Source organism: Apodemus sylvaticus, chromosome 4, assembly GCF_947179515.1.
Source record: "Apodemus sylvaticus chromosome 4, mApoSyl1.1, whole genome shotgun sequence".
Taxonomy (NCBI): Eukaryota; Metazoa; Chordata; class Mammalia; order Rodentia; family Muridae; genus Apodemus; species Apodemus sylvaticus.
This window is the reverse complement of record NC_067475.1, coordinates 55,530,902-55,550,313: the sequence shown is the minus strand read 5'-3', so window position 1 is coordinate 55,550,313 and position 19,412 is coordinate 55,530,902. Positions and strand designations below refer to the sequence as shown.

General features: G+C 49.8%; 2 protein-coding genes across 4 annotated transcripts; both read right to left on the bottom strand.

The window, feature by feature from the left end:
- Positions 1-396: 396 nt before the first annotated feature.
- LOC127682816 (glutathione S-transferase Mu 7) lies at positions 397-5,682 on the bottom strand. The gene is made up of 8 exons (XM_052179467.1): positions 5,551-5,682; positions 5,234-5,309; positions 4,733-4,797; positions 4,367-4,448; positions 4,169-4,269; positions 2,823-2,918; positions 2,629-2,739; positions 397-761 (listed from the first exon to the last, which is right to left on the bottom strand). Exons 1-8 carry the CDS (start codon positions 5,584-5,586, stop codon positions 672-674), a joined length of 657 nt encoding a protein of 218 aa, XP_052035427.1. The 5' UTR covers positions 5,587-5,682; the 3' UTR covers positions 397-671.
- A 7,414-nt stretch (positions 5,683-13,096) lies between these two features.
- On the bottom strand, positions 13,097-17,584 carry LOC127682818 (glutathione S-transferase Mu 6). Of its 3 annotated transcripts, XM_052179476.1 has the most exons (8): positions 17,525-17,584; positions 17,182-17,257; positions 16,631-16,695; positions 16,263-16,344; positions 16,063-16,163; positions 15,155-15,250; positions 14,920-15,030; positions 13,097-13,199 (listed from the first exon to the last, which is right to left on the bottom strand). In XM_052179476.1, the coding sequence occupies exons 1-8, from the start codon at positions 17,558-17,560 to the stop codon at positions 13,110-13,112; spliced, it is 657 nt and encodes a 218-aa protein (XP_052035436.1). In that variant the 5' UTR covers positions 17,561-17,584; the 3' UTR covers positions 13,097-13,109. The 3 variants fall into 3 exon arrangements, with proteins under 3 accessions (XP_052035436.1, XP_052035434.1, XP_052035435.1); XM_052179474.1 differs by lacking the exon at positions 14,920-15,030 and having other exon boundaries at positions 17,525-17,560; XM_052179475.1 differs by lacking the exons at positions 16,063-16,163; positions 16,263-16,344 and having other exon boundaries at positions 17,525-17,560.
- Between the last annotated feature and the right edge of the window lie 1,828 nt (positions 17,585-19,412).

The following is a 19,412-nucleotide window of genomic DNA, read 5'->3' as shown; positions in this document are numbered from 1 at the left end:
TCTATAAAGGGTTTTGAAACCACCGCAGTCAGGCTTCTCATCGGCGGTCTGTCGGTGTGACAAACGACCAAAGGAAAACAACGGCAGGGGAGAATGATTTATTCTGGTTCATGGTTCAGGAGGTGCAGCTCACAGGAGCGGGGAGAAAGAGTGGTCACAGATACAGAGACAAGTTTTGGGGTCGCAGCACACCTAGCTCATACCTTGTCTCAGGAAACAGAGCAAGCAGAAGAAGGGCTTGGCTACAGTGCTCAAAGCGCCTAGCAATCTACTGTCTCCAGATAGACGCCCCCTGCCGGAGAGCCCGCAACTGCCCACAAGGGCCCGGAGCTGGGAACCAAGTATCCAAACACATGAGCCTCTAAGTGGTGGTTGGGGGCGGGGTTGGGCCCCTCCCCCCCCTCCCCCCCCCCCCCCCCCCCCGGAGCTTTAGCTTTAGAAGGCTACTTTGCTAATAAAAAGGAATTGCTAGGGCTTTTAAGAGCCTGTATTGGGCAGGGATTGGATGACCAAAAAGGAGAGCTGGTGAGGCTTGGGATCTGGAATGGAATGGAAGGAGGGAAAAAGGAAAAGTTGGCTCTGGGGCTGCAGGGATCCTGCCCTCTCCCCGGGGCTCCTGGCAAACCCAGGAGATCTGGTATCTTTATCCTATAGCGCACCCTGTCAAGGTCCTACTTGCTGTCCCAAATGGCCATCTTTGTGAACAAAGGTCTTGGGAGGAAGCGACTGGTCTTCATGTAGTCAGAGATCTTCTTCAGACCCTGTGAGTGAGGACAGAGCAGGAGGTCAGGTCAGGGGCCTCACTGGGCTAAGCAGCCCGACTCCAGAAACAGCTTTCCTCGTAGGCTCTAGTATTAGAGTTCTAGAAAGGGAAATCCTCAGTTGCCTATAAAAAGCTGCCTATAAGAAGATGCCTGTGCATTGGGATTGCGCCCATTATAGATTATGATCTATGCTCAGAAAACCGCTCCATCCTCCAAGATCAGTCTCACTGTGCCGACATGTCAGCAAAGAGGCAGAGGTCCATGACAGTTGTGTGGCTTCCTCCTGCTTGCACAGCTAGTCCACGGGACAGGACCTGGGTCAAGCTGCCTCTACGACTCACATTCTGTTCTCTCTCTGCCCACTCCCCTCCTGTCTTCCCACAGGAGAGCCTGTCACTCCTCGCCTTCACAGACACGATCCTTTCTCACAGGGAACATCCTCCTTGCTGCTTTACACAGAAACTTCCTGTAACAGGACAAGGACGTCCACAACAGGCCAGTGCAGCAGGGCAGAGAGCCCAGACCCGAGCCAGAGACCCAGCAAACCCTGGATCAAATGCACTGGGGAGGAGGGCCAGCTTGGGACGCTGAGTCAGCTCTAATTGCTCTCCTGCAAGTAGAGGTCCAGCCTGCTCTATGTGGAGCCTCAGGTCAATCTCACTGAGACTCAAAGCTGCCTCATATCCAGCCTTGCTCCAGAGGGGCATGCGAAGAGACACTAGGAGTGTTTGTTCCATCTTACCAGATAATTTCTGCTCAGATGATTTCTACAGAGTTCAGAGACCTAGAGCTGACTGTAACCAAGGAGCCATGCGCAGCAGGCCCCGGGCTGCAGCCCTCAGCTTCTCCATCCTTCCCTATCATGGCCACACCAGCTCTGGTTCACTCTCAAGGCCACTGGGTCAGAACCAGACTCAGAGCTCGTGAAGGTGTATCACTTGATATAGGGACAAGATTCCAGACTACAAGCCTGTAGTTCTAATGCCTGCAGTTCCCAGACCTCTGAAAGAATATTCTTTGGGTGTTAAGTAGACCCTGGGGGACCCATGACTAGCTATGCAGGACCAAGCTGTGATCCCAGCACCCAGGTGATGCTATGTGGTTGTGCTCACTGCTATACTCGGTCTCTGAATGGAGTTCTTTCCATGTCTGACTGGGGCCTGATGCTGAGCCTTGTCCAGAGGAGGCTAATGAAGAGAAGTCAAAATAAGTATAATACATTGTAGAAAGGGCTTCATGGAGACATGGGGGCAAAGAAAGGGAAGAAAGGCCCTACACAATGCAACTCTTTAAGATAAAACCCTGAATAGGGCCCACATACACTCTCAAAAACATCTAGCGTCAAAAACATCCCTGGGGTTTGTCATCCCTCAGATGGGGATGAACCTGAGTTCCACTATTTCCCACAGATCCTGCCAGGCCTCCCTCTCTGCACGTCTGTGGCGTACACATTCCTGGCATGTTCTGCCTTTTCCACAGCATTCTGGACTGAGTAACCCAGCCAGCATGAGGACCTGAGGCTCTTCCTAGTCCTTTGACACAAAATAGGAAATTATCTATTCCCTGCTGACCTTAGAGGCCAGACGGCTAGGGAGCTGGGCACAACCTCTGCGAGTGAGTGACTGATCCTCTATAGTCTGTTTCTTTATCTATCCCATGGGACTCATAACTCAATCTGCCCTGCAAGTTGGTTGTAATGATACATTTTACCCAATAGATAAAGTATGCTGAGCCAGAAAGCAAGCACCCAGTAAATGCTACTGGTTTTGCTGATTTTAAGCTCAGTTCCAGGGCTAAGGGCCTTTCAGGCAAAGTGGGGAAGGGAGGACCTCAAAGAAGAACAAGGCCTGAGAGCGTCCGTCACCTCAAAGCGCTTTATGAAGTCCTTCAGGTTTGGGAACGCATCCAGGCACGTGGCCTCAAACACCTGGTTCCTCTCAAGCACGTCGTAAGCAATGAAATCCACAAAGGTGATCTGTAGGAAGTCAAGGGTGAGTGTGCTTGAGTCAGGTAACCTGGGACGGATGGCAGTTCCTCCCCACCCCCCACTCCCCTTACCTTGTCCCCTGCAAACCATGGCCGCTTGCCCAGGAACTCAGAGTAAAGCCTCAGCATTCCAGGCAGTTGTTCCAGGTACCCTGACTTCAGCTTCTCCTAGAGCAGAAAACACTGTGATCACTCTCAGTCACAAGATTCTGAGCATAGGCCGTCCTCACAGGGCTATGAAGACCCATCCGGGCAGAGGTGCAGCCACCTTCATGAGACTGGGCCAGGGTTAATTCTGCTTTAATTTATTATGCCACTATTATTAATTTATTATGTCTATTGATTAGAGTCCTACAGGCACCAGATCCAGTATCAGAGATGAGGATGAGCCACACACTGTCCCTGAGACTCACCAGAGATGCTCAGAACAACTCTGGTGAGTCACACTGAGGACTGTGTGAGCAGGCTCTTGCATTCAGATGCTATGGGAGTCAAAGAAGCAAAAACCTAAAGCACTCTGGAAACGCAGTTGAATGTTCTACACAGCAAAGTGACAGGAAGGAGGACAGCAGGACTCTGGTGGGGTTTCAAAAGGATGAAGTGTGAATGGGAGAAAGGAGACAAGGCAAGGAGGGGCTTAGTCAGCTGTGGGCTGCCTTTTGGGAACTCATCCTTATCACTACGGGTATCCCAGGCATGGCTCTGGGTATCTGCTTGGGAGGAGTCTCCAGGTGACGGCTCCCATCCATTTCCAAGTTACTCCACTTTTTCTCATTGTTGGAATGTGTACTATAGAAGCAATGATGACGTAAGCCAAATGGAAGACATAGTACAGGGCAGAGATAGGTGGTCAGAGCTGAGAGATTCTAAACGCAGTCTTTACTACCCAGCTACTGACGCTGGGCTGTGGAGTGTTTGCTCTGGTTGCTGAAGTTCACCGTAAGTGCCATTTCACAAGACTCTGAGGTTTAAGGGTCACTCTGTTGGCAGGTGTGTGTGTGTGTGTGTCTGTGTGTGTGTGTGTGTGTGTGTGTCTGTCTGTCTGTGTGTGTCTGTGTATGTGTGTGTGTCTGTGTGTGTGTGTCTGTGTCTGTCTGTGTGTCTGTGTCTGTGTCTGTGTGTCTGTGTCTGTGTGTCTGTGTCTGTGTCTGTGTGTCTGTGTCTGTGTGGGGTGGTGGTGGTGGTTTTGTTTTGGTGCTTTTGATTTTGAGACAGTGTAACCAGGAAGGCCTTAACCTTAGTCCTTCTGTCTCGGCCTCCATCCACACTGTGCCACCATGATTCTGCCGGCCATGTTCAGAACATCATCTGTAGGTGAGCAGCGCTAAAAGTTTAGATGCTTAACACACAGAGAAGATGAGAAGGTTAGGGTGCAAGTTCCGGTTCCCCCACGTCATCCGGCCCAGAGCAGGACTCACAAAGTCAGCGTTATAGCAAAGCCTCGCCAACATCATGCGGTTGTCCATGAGCTGATTCTCCAGAATGTCCACACGAATCCTCTCCTCCTCTGTCTCCCCACCTGTGAAAAACACAGCACAGACTCACTCTCAACATGCCACCCTGGCCAAGCCCAGCGGGTAGCCATTGCTCCCCACCCCTGCAGACGCCCCACTCACACAGGTTGTGCTTGCGGCCAAGGTAGCGCAGGATGGCATTGCTCTGCGTGATCTTGCGTGATCCATCGATTAAGTAGGGCAGCTGGATGGACAAGCAGGGATGGTCAGATGGGATATGAGATCCCAGAATTCCTTCCTTGGGTGAGGACAGACATGGGGCCTGGCACTCAGTGTGCCTGGCATGAAAAACCTTCTATGCAGATGCAGCTCACTGAATGGAAGAGTTGAGATACAGCCCATCACAGAAAGATGGTGTGGACAACCGGGAATGCGCAGGTGAAAGCCACAGGACCGATCCCAGACCTCCTCATCGGTGTAAGTAGGGACACCCCCACCATCTCCACGCCTCCCCTCCCCTGCACCTACATTAGGGAAGTCCAGGCCCAGCTTGAATTTCTCAGTCAGCCATTGGCTTTGGTCATAGTCAGGAGCTGTGATGGACAAGAAAATGTGAAATCAAAGGACCCACGCGTTCACACCCCTTTCCCAAGACTTTCCCCAGGAGTCAGAAACAACACTATCTGAGGTGGTAGACCTGCAATCTGACTCCTGAAGTCACACTGCAAGCTTTCAAAGATAAAGATGTTTGCAAGGACTGTGAGCTCCTTCATCACTAAAGCTTACAGAAGATTTAGCCAACTGCTAGAGGAATGGAGCCCAGTTATGAATGCAGAGGACTCTCAAATCTTTCCTTAGCATCTTCCAATGGTAAATCAAGCCACCCCATCAAGGGTTTTGGAAGGGGCGTGTTATACATCCAACCAAAAGAGACAGAGCTGAGTGATAGGGTTGGAGAGCTAATTGCCAGTTGCTGGGCAACAATGGGCAGGAGATGGGCAGGGATCTGACTAGGAAGGATGCAATCACCGTCTCCCATGGTGTATCTCTTCTCCTCATAGCTTGAGTCTGTGTATTCCAGGAGGAGCCGAATGGCATGGGCTAGCTGTAAGAGATGACAAGAGATGGTGAGATTCTTTACCCCCTCTAGATAAGTCCCCATTCTCTGACCTAGTTTCACTATATCCATGGATGGACCAGAACACACACACACACACACACACACACACACACACACACGCGCGCGCGCGCGCGCGCGCGCAAACCTGCAAGAGCAGGCCTCCCTTGACTCCATGCATCCTTACCTCTCCTGCAAGTCCTACCCTACATTTAGACCCCTCACTCACCCCACGGATGTCCCAGTAACCCAGTATCATGGGCATGGTGCTGTAGTCTGAACGGACAGGCTCGGTGTCAATCTAGCCTCGACTGTTCCGAAAGCTGCCAGAAACCTACTGGCTTCGCTTTGTCAGGTCTTCAGACCGCCCTTCCCCACCCCCAGTTCTGGCCAATACCGGAGTCCAGGAACAAGGCCAGGCCCGCCCAGCAGAGCCAAGGCTGCCTGAGCTCTGACGTTATGGTGGTGGCTTGGCTGGGTGCCAAAAGCAAAAAAGGAGGGGCTGGATTTGCTAGCTTTTTATCAGCTGCTGTGCTGGGCTTTTGCTGTAGGGCTGCTGTTTTCTACCCTCTAGTCTAGATGTCAGCAGCATTCCCCAGGTGGTGACAGTTCAGAAGGCCTAGAACCTTGACAAATGTGTCCTGAGGGCAAAATGATCTCTTATACTGTGAATACTTGAAAAATGAAGAACTGGAAAACATGATAATGCAAATATATTCATGCATGCAAAACAAATTTTTCTGATGAAACTTATTTTAATTAGGGGTGTGTGTGTGTGTGTGTGTGTGTGTAAATGTACCTGAGTAAATGTACACGGTAAATGTACCTGAGTTTTTTTTCTGTTTTTATTCTGATATAATATTAATCTTTGAAATTATTCATAAAAGAAAAAGTACACACTTATCGCCTGTATACTGTGGCTGTTCCAGGGGCTCTCTCTGACCTCTGACCTCCCTAGCCTGCCTTTCCCCCTCTCCTTGTCTCCTCCACCCCGTACTTTTGACTCTCTCCAGCATGAGTACAAAAGCTTATAACCAAGATTCATTCTGTTTTCTTTCCCACCAACCCCATTCTGGGGGTGTGTGAGACCCTGGAAGAACCGTGAGTGACAATCACCTCTGTTGTGCTGACTCCCGGCAGGCGCTCCCGCAGACCTGTAACTTCTGACCGTGGATGGAACATGTTTCTCTTTAAAGAGCCTTGAAAGCCTTTGTCCCTAATTCCCTAGGAACAAGTGTGCTTTGTCTTATGTTTCTTTTTTTATCCTTTTCTTTCTTGAGATGGCTTCAGAGGCTGGCCTTGGCAACTCTGTGTAACTCAGGCTGGCCTTCAGCCCTCCTGCCTCAGCTCCTGAGTGCTAAGATTAAGGAAGGGCATGGAGCCCCACACCTGTCTCTTTTAGGACGCACCAACTCACTCAGATCTTGATTCTTTTAAACACATTTTATGTTTATGTTGGTTTTATGTGGTTGTGTTAAAATGTAGCTGAGAGTGAGGAAACGTGCCCTAATTTGAGATCTTATTGCACTGATAATTTTTAGACCAACTTTTATTAATTTCTGAATCTCAGTGACATTGTGGAGTGGACAAGATTCCAGCCACAGAGGGTACCCTCCATGTCCTAGAGACCCAGTGAAGGCTGCCTGCACTGGGGGTGTCCTCCTTAGTCCGCTAGGACCCCTGTGAACTAGGTTCTATTAGGGGCACCAGGCAGTCCTTAGAGGCAATGGTGAAAGCTGGTGTGGCACTCAGAGCAAATGTGACACAAGCCTTATGGGGACCATGCAGGGACCTCACTGCGGTACACGGCAGATAAGACATGTCTCCATTACACACATGTCTCAAGTACAGAGCCTAGCACTAAAGATGATGGGGGTGGGCTCCCCAGGCTCCTCAGCACAGCACAGCCACTGCCGGACAGGACACAAGGACAGTCACTTCAGGAGGCCACTTAGTTGAAGGAAAAGAAGGAGCTGGGGTAAAAATGGGGCAGGGATCAGGGAACAGGCAAGATGGTGCCAGAGCATGGGGGGGGGGGGGATGACTGTGACTGAGACTTTAGGGCTCCCATCCGGTGGCTCTCTGCACACTCCCCTCCTGTCTTCCCACAGGAGAGCCTGTCACTCCTCGCCTCCACAGACTTGATCCTTTCTCACAGGGAACATCCTCCTTGCTGCTTTACACAGAAACTTCCTGTAACAGGACAAGGACGTCCACAACAGGCCAGTGCAGCAGGGCAGGGAGCCCAGACCTGAGCCAGGGACCCAGCAAACCCTGGATCAAATGCACCGGGGAGGAGGGCCAGCTTGGGACGCTGAGTCAGCTCTAATTGTTCTTCTGTAAGTAGAGGTCCAGCCTGCTCTATGTAGAGCCTCAGGCCAATCTCACTGAGACTCAAAGCTGCCTCATATCCAGCCCTGCTCCAGAGGGGCATATAAAGAGACACTAGGAGTATTTGTTCCATCTTACCAGATAATTTCTGCTCAGATGATTTCTTCAGTGTTCAGAACCTACAGTTGACTGTTATCAAGAAACCAGATACAGTGGGCCTTGGGTTGCAGTCCTCATCTCTGCAGTTCATCCCTCTCACAGCCATGGGAAGGTTTGCACAACCACCAATTCCTGCAACAGAACCAAAATCTGAGAAAGAGGAGCATTTGATGATGAGAAGACTCCAGACCGCAAACCTGTTGTGCTTCCAGCCCCCAAATGTCTAACAGAGTAGCTTCTGTACACATCAAGTGGATTCTGCAGGGACCCATGACTAGCTGTGAAAGTAAAGGCTATTGTGCTTCCCAGTAGCCAAGTGGTGCCATGACTGCATGCCTCTTGCTCTCTGTGGTACTTGGTCTCTCTATGGAAAGTCACCCACATAGCTCACTGTGCTTCATACATAGATAAGTTCTGAGTACCAATGAGAATAAGTACATGACCCCATGCCCCAGATATAAAACAAGACACCCAGAGAATAAAGAAGAAACACTTGAGAGGCAAGGAAACTGCCCCATTTACTGTCAGGATTCCAGTCTGCCAACTAAGGGGCTGGAGAGATGGTTCAGTGGTTAAGAGTGATTGCTAAACAACCATGAGGACCTGAGTTCTGATCCCAGTGTCCATGTGACACGCTAGGCACAGGTTCAGCACACATGTAACCGTAGCATTGAGGAGTGGAGCCAGGAGCACGGCTGGAGCTTGCCGGCTAAAAGTCCATCTGAAACATGAGCTGGGTTGTTGAGATACAGGTTGCTATGGAACTCACAAAAGACCCTAAGGTGGAAAGTGGTAGAGAACCCCTGATAGCTTGCTACACCCTCCATGTGTACCTGTGTATGCATGTGTGTGGTGTGCACAAGAATTCTTCCAACTGGGTCTCCTACATGTCTACTCAAATCTAGTACCAATTATATCCCTTGGGTCTCTGTTTCTCCACTTGGGGATTTAAGTCATTACGGTATTCTGCAGAGGGACTATGAATACTGTCTGTCTTGTGATACTTCACCTCAGTCCTTTGTTTCAACTTCCTAATGCCATGACTGACATGTTCACCCCCTCCCAGGGATCCTGGAGTGGGAAACACAGCCTATGCAATGACCTGAGACTTTTCCTTTGGTTCAAAGCAGAGACATTCACTGCCTGCTAGCCTCAGAATTCAAAGACCAACAGAGAAGCCCTCCACAGCCATCACTAGTTCCAGGCTCTTAAGCGAGTGACTGAATCTCTACAGGTGGCTTCCTTATCTGTCCAATGGGACAGGTAACTCTTTCTGCCTTGTGGAAATGTTCTTATGGTTCATTTAACCCAAGGTTGTAAGATTCGAACATCTCATCCTGGAATAAAGTAATTGATGGTCCTAAGTATTTTTCCTTTCAGCTCCAGTCTACGAACAAATTGTGGAAAGAGATTCAGAGAGAAAACATCCATTTGAGAAGAAAAGCTGTCCTCTCATAACTAGAATGCATTCAGAGGTATAGTTCCCCCATGCTTCTGCGACTGACTTCTTCACTGACGTCAGAACCAGCCTTTCTAGGCTTCCAACACTGGACCATGAACCATGGACTGAGCTGCTACTGGATTCTCAGACCCTCAGGTGTGAGACAACTGTTTTACTAGTTCAGCTTAAGCTCATACACAATAATAACAGACATTTAGTTCTTCACCTCAGGTAAACTCAGGCTTTGGCCACAGTCTCCCACAACCTGTCAGCCCAGTCACACATGCTATTCTTGGTAGTCTGTAACACAAGATGGCAGCATTTTAGATGATCTTGTAAGTGCCCTAGGAAACTGTACCTCAGTAGCCTCTGCCTCACCTGCGTAGAGGAACTTCCTGCCTTGGATTGAGTTGGCTTTCTCTCTATTCTTTCCATACTTGAGTTATAACTTCATCTAAGGACCGGAGCATCAGACTGGGCACATGGGCAGGGAGTTTGTCTCTCCCTCCCCAAAGGGCCTTTCCAGATAGCACAGTCCTAAACAGAGGACTACAAGTAACCACTTTCCTATCACAAATGAACTAGGCCCTCTGTTCTCCCAAAAGCCCTTATCCAAAAATATCCTTGGAACTTTTCAAAAAGAGATTAAAAAAAAACAAAAACCCACACAATCACCTTTAGTTTAGTTAGTTTCAGCTGGCCTTGAACCATTTCCTCCTATCATACATTCTCCCTCCCAGTTGTTCTCACGGGGGACCTTATAGAACAAACCTGGAACTTCAGACTCCAGTAAGCCAGACTTCCTCCCTTCCCTCGGTGTTGATAAGGCTTTTGCCTAAAGGGTAATTTGACTCGATACTTTTCTTTTGAGCCCCCTTCTCCTCTCAAACCCTAAAACCCAAAAAAATAGGAAGCACCCTAGTGAGTGAGGAACAGATGAATAAGGCTGAGACCCTGAAAGACTTCCTGGAGCTGCCCAGTCCCCTGGACTCTCCCCATGAGAGAAGATGAAATGGAGACAGGCCCTTGCAGATATATAGTCTGGGGCCCCTTCATGTCACATTGTCTGCCTCTTAGCCATCAAGAAGTGAAATCAGTCTCTGCCACACCCCTTGACAATCTGCCTAAGCACGTGCGGGCCACAATTGTGTGTGTGTGTGTGTGTGTGTGTGTGTGTGTGTGTGTGTGTTTGCCTGCAGGTAAAGGGCAACAGTTGATATCAGGTATCTTCCTCAAGCTCTCCTCCTTACCTTTTGAGACAAGACCTCTCACTGAGCCAGGCTTTCATTGGTTTGGCTAAGCTGTCCATAGAGCAGCTTCAGAGAGTTTCCATCTCCCCACTTCAGGGATAATAAATTAATATCACAACACTTGGTTTGAGCTGTGCAAAGGGCTAAACGCATGTCTTTGTGCTTGCATGGCACACAAGTACTTTATAGACTGAGTCACATCCCCATCCTTTCCTGGTGCTTTTTAATACCTCTGCAGGCTGTCAAATTCCACATAATGAATCTGCACATGCACACTCAGCTAGGAACTATTGAAAAGTATTGGGAAGTATTTTCTAACCTCTGATACAGAATGATTGTAATATTAAGTCTGGTTTAATATTTCTGTCTACTTAACCTTTATATACTTCTACTAACTTATCATTTTCCTGATGTTTTTGTTGCATCTATGCTTAGGTTGGTGTTTAATAAAAGTCAGTTCTTACTCAGGGTTTCTATTCCTGCACAATTATCATGACCAATAAGCAAGTTGGGGAGGAAAGGGTTTATTCAGTTTACATTTCCACATTGCTGTTCATCACCAAATAAGTCAGGACTGGGACTCACACAGGATAGAAACTTGGAGGCAGGAGCTGATGCAGAGGCCATGGAGGAATACTGCTTACTGGCTTGCTTCCGGTGGCTTGTTCAGCTTGCTTTCTTAGAGAACCCAGGACTCCCAGCCCAGGGATGACACCACCCACAAGGGGCTCTTCTACCTTGATCACTAATTGAGAAAATTCCTTGCAGCTGGATCTCATAGAGGCATTTCCTCCAGAGAGTCTCCTTTCTCTGTGGTAACTCCAGCTTCTGTCAAGTTGACACACAAAACCAGCCAGTACAGTCAGCGTAAAGAATTTTGATCTTACCAGATTAATAAACATTTCTCTTCCGTGAACACTTACAAGCTCTACATTTTAACTAATCACTTATTTCATGGTGACCCTCCCGTCTGCCTAGGAGTACTTATTTCTTAATAAGGCAGCAGCTGTGACAGGCAGCAGCTGGAACTTGGCATAAGGACAATGTCCAGCAGGGGCATCTCCAACATGTTCCAAGTTACAGGTATGTCACAGCAAGTGCTTGACAAAGGCCAGAATCCGTGATCTGGCTGCCATCGAGGACCCTGCTCCCTGGATGCTTCTTCAATGAATCTAGTGGGTGACCTGATGGCACCTCTAATCACACACTGCTGCGCTGGGGCCTAGGGAAGTAGATCTGCCCAGCTCCAGCCACTCAGGGGCAGCTTAGGTGAGAGAGGGCTTCTGGGTCAGACTACAACGCCTCCACATGGTAACATCCTGTGGCCCATTCTATGTTTTCTCAGGAACTGTGGTTTTTTTCCAGAGTCCTTATGCCAAACACTGGCATAAGCATCTCTGAAAGAAGATGCTCACAATTTCCCCAACTTTAATATGCCAGACACTGCCGTGTGTATCAACAAGACCAGGATCCTCCCTCAATGAGCTGATGATTGAGTTTTTTGAAGATTCCCACAACATAATCACCCACAGTAGGGAATGTTTATAACAAAACATCTTGGAAAGAGAGATGACTTCCAGGTGAGGGCAGACATAGAACCTGGTGAGTGTTCACCCTCTGCCCATCAGCCTAGCACCTCGCTAAAGCAAGATTCACAGGTGAGTGTGGCCAATGGAGAAAGCATGCACACTGCAGGACGATCGCACTGCAGTGCGACGGTGACTGAGGAATTCTGGTATAGAAGAGGTACCCTCCTAGAAGAACCCAGGTGACCACCACCAGGGCACATCATGATCTCTCTCTTTTTAAGATTTAAGTGTGTGTGTGTGTATGTGTGTATGTGTGCGTGCGTGCGTGTGTGTGTGTGTGTGTGTGTGTGTGTGTATGTGTGTATGTGTGCGTGCTTGCCTACCTCATGTGTATCATGTGTATATGAAAGCGCAAGCAGGCAGCAGAACACATCAGATTCCCTGCAGCTGGGATTGCAGGCCCATCGTGAGCCACCATGTGGGTGGCAGGAACCAAATCCAGGCCCTATGTAAGAAAGGAAGTACTCTTGATAGTTTAGCCATATTTCCTACCTCTGTGCATGATCGTACATCCTGCCTACCTGAGAGCCCACAACCCTCTCCCCTTTGTTCCCATCACTTAGTCATCCTTGTGAATAACAGGACAAAGACCACACAGCCCCATCAATGTAGTCACTCCTGAGAACAAGAGGCAATAAGACAGGACACAGAGCAAGTATGGATAATACTTTACTAGAGATCAAACATGGCTGGGCCACTCTGGAGACTGCACCTGCAGAGCGGGGAGTATGGATCTTTGGACTAAGAGTGCACTGAAAGCTTGTCTGGTTAGAAACATGACAGAAAGAAACAAGGGAAGAAAAGGACTCTGCCGAGGACAGGAAGCTGACATTTGGAGGTTTGAGTGAAAGGGGGAGACAAGGAGTTCTTGTAGAAGGAAAGTTAATGAAAAGGCAGAGGGAAAAATGGGAAGATTGATGAAGAGAAGTTACTGGATGCTACCTATGGCCCAGTCAGTGTCCAGGGTGATGGCAACACTGTTGGATCTTCCCCTCAGCACCGGCCTCCGAGCAGGGTCCTACTTGTTGCCCCACGTGGCCTGTTTCAGGTACACAGGACTTGGAAGGAAGCGGCTGGTCTTCATATAAGCAGAGATCTCCTTCAGACCCTGCAGGTGAGAAGAGAAACCAGGACCTCAGCTCTGCAAGCCCACTCTAGAAATATCCAAGAGACTTTAAAATCCAGAGGGAGAAAAGCCACCTGACCACGCTGCAAAATCAGCCCCACCGTGCCCCCAATCAGCAGGGATGCTGTGGTACCAAAGCTAGGGAACTTCCTCAACCTCCCATGGCTAAGAGGGTCAGCCCAGCACTGTGGCTGCCACTCTGCTCTCCGTGCACTCCCTCCTGCCGCCCATAGGGGGCGCTGTCGCTCCTGGCTGCAATGGCATGCCTGGAATTAAAAGAAGCAAGGAACCAGAAAACCCAAAGGATTAAGAACTGGCTTGTGTGGCTTGGAAGAGAGTCCAGGTGGCACTCAGTGACTCAGCAAACCCTGGATGTAAGTGGAGAAGGCTGAAGAGACTGCGAAGCGAGAGTGGCCGGCCAGCTCCAGCTGTTCCCCCGAAGCTAACACTTCTCACTTGAGCCCCGAGCACCACCCCACTGGGCCCCTACCAACCTCATCTCTAGCTCTGATGCAGGGGAGTGATACAGGACACCTCATCGGAGAGTGCACGGTCATTTCTAAAGATCAATAGAGAGCCAGGGCTACCAGTGCCCAACAAGCCACAACCAACTGTGCTCAGAACAGCGGCTTCTGCACGCCACAAACAGTCCCCCTCTTCAGCTAGGCCAGCTCGCGCACACTCACAAGGCCACTCCACGTGGACCACACCCACAGTGATGAGAACCAACTAAAAGAGAGATGCACATCTTCTTGGCAAGTGGGAAAGGAGAAGTGCTTCTAGGCCGAGATCTGTTGCTATGGCAATGCCTCGAACACACAACTGTGAAAACAGTACATCTTGTTGGTGTCAAACCAGAGAGTTCAGTGTGGCTCGTGGTTAACTGTGAGGCGAGGGCCTGGCAGCCATTAGTATCCCATGAGCCTCCCTCCCGCTGTCAGCTTCACTCAGTCCCAGGATGGAGGGACATTTTTACGTGCTGCTGGGTCCCATACAGAGGGAAATTCCAAAGCATCTCAGTAAGGATAAAGTATGACCTCATTTCATAGAGGGACACAATGAGAGATGGAGGAAGGGAGGGAGGAAAAAGCACACCTGCCGAAAGAACTCAAGGTGACGTCTTCCACAGGAACAGCCCTGAGTCACAGTCCTTCACAGGCCAGCAACATGACCGACAACACCAATCAAATACTACCATTGAGCTTGTCTGGGTCCTGCACATCAGCCTGCCTTCCTCTCAGCCTAGCGGTTGGAGGAGCAAAGACATTCTTCACATGTTCTGCATACCACAGGTCCTGGGCCGCAAACCCGCGCGCGTGCTATACAGAGGCCTGACTTAACTTTTTGGCACAAATCGAGAAGAGACACAGAATGCTGCTTTTAGAAGCCAAAAGCAGCGGGGAGCCCAGAACAGCCTCTACCAGTGCTAGGATGCTGAGCAAGCAGCGTGCCCCTCCCCCCACAGCCTCAAGTTCCTTATCTGTTCAGTGTGACAGCTAATTCTATCCAGGTTGCCTGCATGTTGCAATGATAAATTGACTCTGCAGACCTAGGAAGCTGAATGCGGGTCCTGGCAGGAAGCCAGTGCTCAATAGATCCTCATTATCCTTCTTTTAACACTCAGGATTAGGGAAGCAACCTGGATGGGGGGGGGGGGGGGGAAGAAGCAGGCATCCAAGAGGAAGCCATATCAGGGCATCACCTCAAAGCGGGCCACGAAGTCCATCAGGTTTGGGAAGGCGTCCAGGCACTTGGGCTCAAATATACGGTGCTGATCAAGGACATCATAGACGAGGAAATCCGCAAAGGTGATCTGCAGGAAGTGAGGGTCGGTAAAGGTCAGTGAGGGTCGTGAGGGTCGGTGAGGATCAGTGAGGTGAGATCCAGAAGCCTTGGAAGAGTGGCAGCTCCTCCTCCCCACCTGCTACCCCCTTTACCTTGTCCCCTGCAAACCATGTCTGCTTCCCCAGGAACTCAGAGTAGAGCTTCAGCTGGTCTGGGAGGCCCTTCAAGAACTCTGGCTTCCGTTTCTCCTGAATCAGAAGAATAGCTGTGATAACGCTCATGCAGCCCCCCACCCGGGACAAAGTGTGGGTTCACTCGGCCGTGCAAAGGAGCAGGTGCCTTCCTAACTCTGGGGCTGCACCATTTGATGCTTTGCCATCTTGATAATCAGACTCCTGCTGGGTAGCAGGCTTCATCTCTCAAGGGTGAAGTTAAATGGGAATGTCACTCTGTCCCTGAATCTGTCATGACTGATGTCTAGCTCAGCGCTGCCTTCCGGGGTAGCTGACAGGTTCTAGACAGAGCAGTCCAGCAGAAGACGGAAAGCCAAGTATTTATCAATCTCAAGAAGAGAGACAAAGTGATTTCCAAGAGCGATTTCAAAGATTTAAAGAGATGATACTTCTCAGCTGACCATGAGCTACAGTAAGAGGCCCTGAGTTTTGCTACTACTAAGACCTCAGCTCTGAGAAATCTGCTGCGTAGATTTCTAGATACCCATGACCTTTTCCCCTCTGACTTAAATCTGTGAACCCCATGGACAAGGTGGTACATGGCAGTGGTCAAGGTTAAAGATGAAAAGAATTGAACATATAAATTTGCTATGTAGGAAATGAATTTGCAACTATTGGTATCATGACAATACCTCAAAACTTCTTGGAATTGGTATGTTGTACCTATTAACAAAATGGGGGGTGGCTGGGGAGGCCAGAACTGTTGGCTGGAGGAGAACTTGATAAATCGGTGTGGGTGGGTTCAAATTCCAAAGAGGACAAGTGTGGATATGAACTTGCTTGGCTCTTCCTGCAAACCCTGTCTATAGCACACAGTGGGGACTCACAAAGTCAGGGCTATAGCAGAGTGTGCCCATCTGAATCCGGCTGTCCATGACCTGTTTCTCCAAAATGTCCACACGAATCCTCTCCTCTTCTGTCTCTCCACCTGCAGCACACACAGCACAGACTCACCCTCAGCATCCCACCCATGCCAAGCCCTGGGAAATGACCACCATCCCCCACCCCCTGCAGACGCTCCACTCACACAGGTTGTGCTTGCGGCCAAGGTAGCGCAGGATGGCATTGCTCTGGGTGACCTTGTATGACCCATCGATTAAGTAGGGCAGCTGGATGGACAAGCAGGGACGGTCAGATGACATATGAGGCCCCTCCATCCCTTCCCTGGGTGAGGGCAGACATGGGCCTGGCACTCAGTGTGCCTGCCACGGGAAGCCCTCCATGAGCACAGTGTGCACTGAATGGGAGAGCTGGGACACTGCCCATCACACAAACACTGTGCAGCCAGCAGGGATGGAGCAGGAGAGCAGAAGCGCTGACCCCAACCCCCTCAGCCAGGCCAGGAGATGAAGAGAGATCACGAGCCTCCCCCAAGTCTCCCCTTCCTGCACCTACATTGGGAAAGTCCAGGCCCAACTTGAATTTGTCATTCAGCCACTGGCTTCGGTCATAGTCGGGAGCTGTGGTGGACAAGAGGATGTTTTGAACAGAAATCACCATGTCTAAGCCTCCTTCCCCAGAACCCTCTCAAGAAGCCAAGGACAAGACCCCCTGTGCAGGGAATATGCAATCTGACCCAGTACCTCTTTCCAACCAAAGCTGCACACTTGAATAGCACAGTTAACTAGTGAGTAAAAGTCAGCCCAAGCCCAGGAGCTATTAAATGGCTACAGGCCTTTCATGACCAAGGCTTACAAAAGCACTAGGCCTGCAGTGCCTGTCATGAGCAAACCTCACCCAATTACAATCAAAATGGGCCAGCATGCAACAACCATGATTCTATATTGAAAACCAAGGCTGCACCCGCAAGGAAGTTTCTGGAAGGGATAAGGTCTGGGTTCATCTGAAGGCAATCCACTAAGCTAAGAAACAGAGAGTCAGGTAGAAGCTTCTGGGCACCAGTGGACAGAAGTTAGGGAGGAGCGTGACCAGAAGAACGTCATTACCGTCCCCCATGGCGTATCTCTTCTCTTCATAGCCTGTTTCTGTGTATTCCAGGAGCAGGCGGATGGCATGACCCAGCTGTAAGAGAAGGCCAGTAACAAAAGTCAGTTAGTGAGATCCTTCACCACCTCTAGGGAAGTCTTTGCACCTTTTGCTAAAAATAGAGGAAGAGAGGTGGGGGAGAAGGAGAAAGGCAAGGGAAGAGTTTGGACTGGAGAGAGTCCTTCTGACAGAGACAGGTAGGGGGAAACCTGACGGGAATCTTCCTCCTGGAACCGAGCCTGTAGTCCCCTTTGTGTTCTGACCCTGGGCCCTTCCCACCTAGCAGCCCAATCTTTCACTCACTCCTCGGATATCCCAATAACCCAGAGTCACTGGCATGATCTCGATTCCAGCCTCGAGGACTGTGCAGTCAGGCCACTGTCGCAGAAGACTCTGCTTTGAGATAGCAAGGCTCAGCTGATGCTGCTTCTGTGCAGGTCCTGAGCTGCTCTGCCCCGCCAGAAAGGAACCTTAAAGCCCAACCCACCCACCGTGACTGTAGCGAGTAAAAGCCAATCTAAGCCCAGGAGCTATCATCCGAAGGCGGGTCTGAGCTTTCAGATACCAAAGGCAGTGATTGATTGGCAGGCCTGCTTCCATCTGCCCCCTGCTGGATCCTCAGGAAGTTGGCAGTCTCCCTGGAGACCGGCCAGATAGGACCTGTTCTGCCCATCTCCTTTCCTGGTACATCGGTTTTTCACACCTAGACTCTGGGACTCTGTCCTTCAGGGAGGCTCAGATCTCAACACATGGATAAAAAAGCATTGCCTCAACCTGAGAGTCTGTTCTTGTACTCATCCCGGAAAGAGAGGACTCTGCCCGTCTGACAAACTCTAGGCTTCATTGTCCATACAACCCGGAGGTACAGGAACAGAGAAATGGGAACGACCCAAGACAGGATCAAACAGAAGAAAGAGCAAGCAGTCTCTGTGTTTCTCTTGGGGAACCTGGGGCTGTCTCTGTTTCTTTTTTTTATTGCTGTGACAAACACCGTGGTCAAAGCAACTTACAGAAGAGAGCAGTTAAGGAGGGTTTACAATTTCGGAGGGTGCCTCTGTGACCATCCCATCGTGGAGAGGGGTACACCAGCAGAGAGGCAGGCAGGCATCACGGTGCTGCAGCACTGGCTGAGAGCTCACATCTGATCCACAAGCAGAAGGAAGGGAGGAAGAAGAAGGGAGAAGGAGGGAGGGAGGGAGGGAGAGAGAGAGACAGAGACAGAGACAGAGAGAGAGAACATACTGAGTGGCATATTTTTTCAAATCATAACACACCTCCTCCAGCAAGGCCACACCTCCTAACCCTTCCCAAGCACTCTCACCAACTGAGGACTAAGCAGTCGGTTGTACGAGCCTATAGGAGGTATTCTATAGGGACCAGCCCTTTGGTCATCAAGGTAGTGACTATATAAATTAATCAGCACTTTGGTCATATTTGTGAGCTAAATTCAAGAATCAAACACAGAGGTCTTGTGAAACAGAAAGGGTCCCACCATCATGGACAGAACCCCAAACACAATAGCACACAGCGGCCCAGGGGGGGCAGACACCTCTCGTGAGTCTAAGGGTCAATAGAATGCTGTCCAGAGAAGACCTTGAGGGGCTCTGCAGAGGACCAAGTACCCGAGAGTCAAATCCTCAGCTGTCTAAGTCAGCGATTTCAGCCCTGGCCCATGCGCCTGACTTCCGTGTATCTGGCTATGAGAGTGTGACTCAGCGCCCTTCATCATGGTGCCCGTGGGTAAAACTCACAGGCCAAGTCCTACCAATGTTAGAGAGCCAGGGTCCCCTTCGCAGATTCTGAGCATCAGTGATAAATGAGTTTAAAAATAGACTTGAGGGGAAGGGGACAGGGGGATGGCTCACTTGATAAGTATTTACCAGATCAATATTAACATATCAGTGCAACCTGTGTGAAAAAGTTTATCATGACAGCAGGCACTTATAAAACCCAGAGCCGGGGAGGTGGAGACATACGGCTCTAGTGAGGTTCCTGGCTGCCAGCCCAGCTGACTCAAAGGACTGTTCAGTGAGAGAGAGGTCTCAAAAACTACATACAAAGTAATTGACAAGGACACCAAATGCCAACCTCTAGCCTCCACATACATGTGTGTTCACAGGAACACATATATATAACCCAGGGTTCGGCGATAGGGAGTCAAAATTCAGCTCAATGAGGAGGCAGAGGAATG

Excerpts from the sequence above, each read along its gene's own strand:
- LOC127682816 (XM_052179467.1), bottom strand. The coding sequence starts at position 5,586 with ATGCCCATGATACTGGGTTACTGGGACATCCGTGGG. Across the intron at positions 4,798-5,233 it reads GAGATACACCATGGGAGACG|CTCCTGACTATGACCAAAGC; the intron begins GTGATTGCATCC and ends TGTCCATCACAG. Across the intron at positions 4,449-4,732 it reads TGGGCCTGGACTTCCCTAAT|CTGCCCTACTTAATCGATGG; the intron begins GTAGGTGCAGGG and ends TTGTCCATCCAG.
- LOC127682818 (XM_052179476.1), bottom strand. The coding sequence starts at position 17,560 with ATGCCAGTGACTCTGGGTTATTGGGATATCCGAGGA. Across the intron at positions 16,696-17,181 it reads GAGATACGCCATGGGGGACG|CTCCCGACTATGACCGAAGC; the intron begins GTAATGACGTTC and ends TGTCCACCACAG. Across the intron at positions 15,031-15,154 it reads CATGGTTTGCAGGGGACAAG|ATCACCTTTGCGGATTTCCT; the intron begins GTAAAGGGGGTA and ends CACTTCCTGCAG.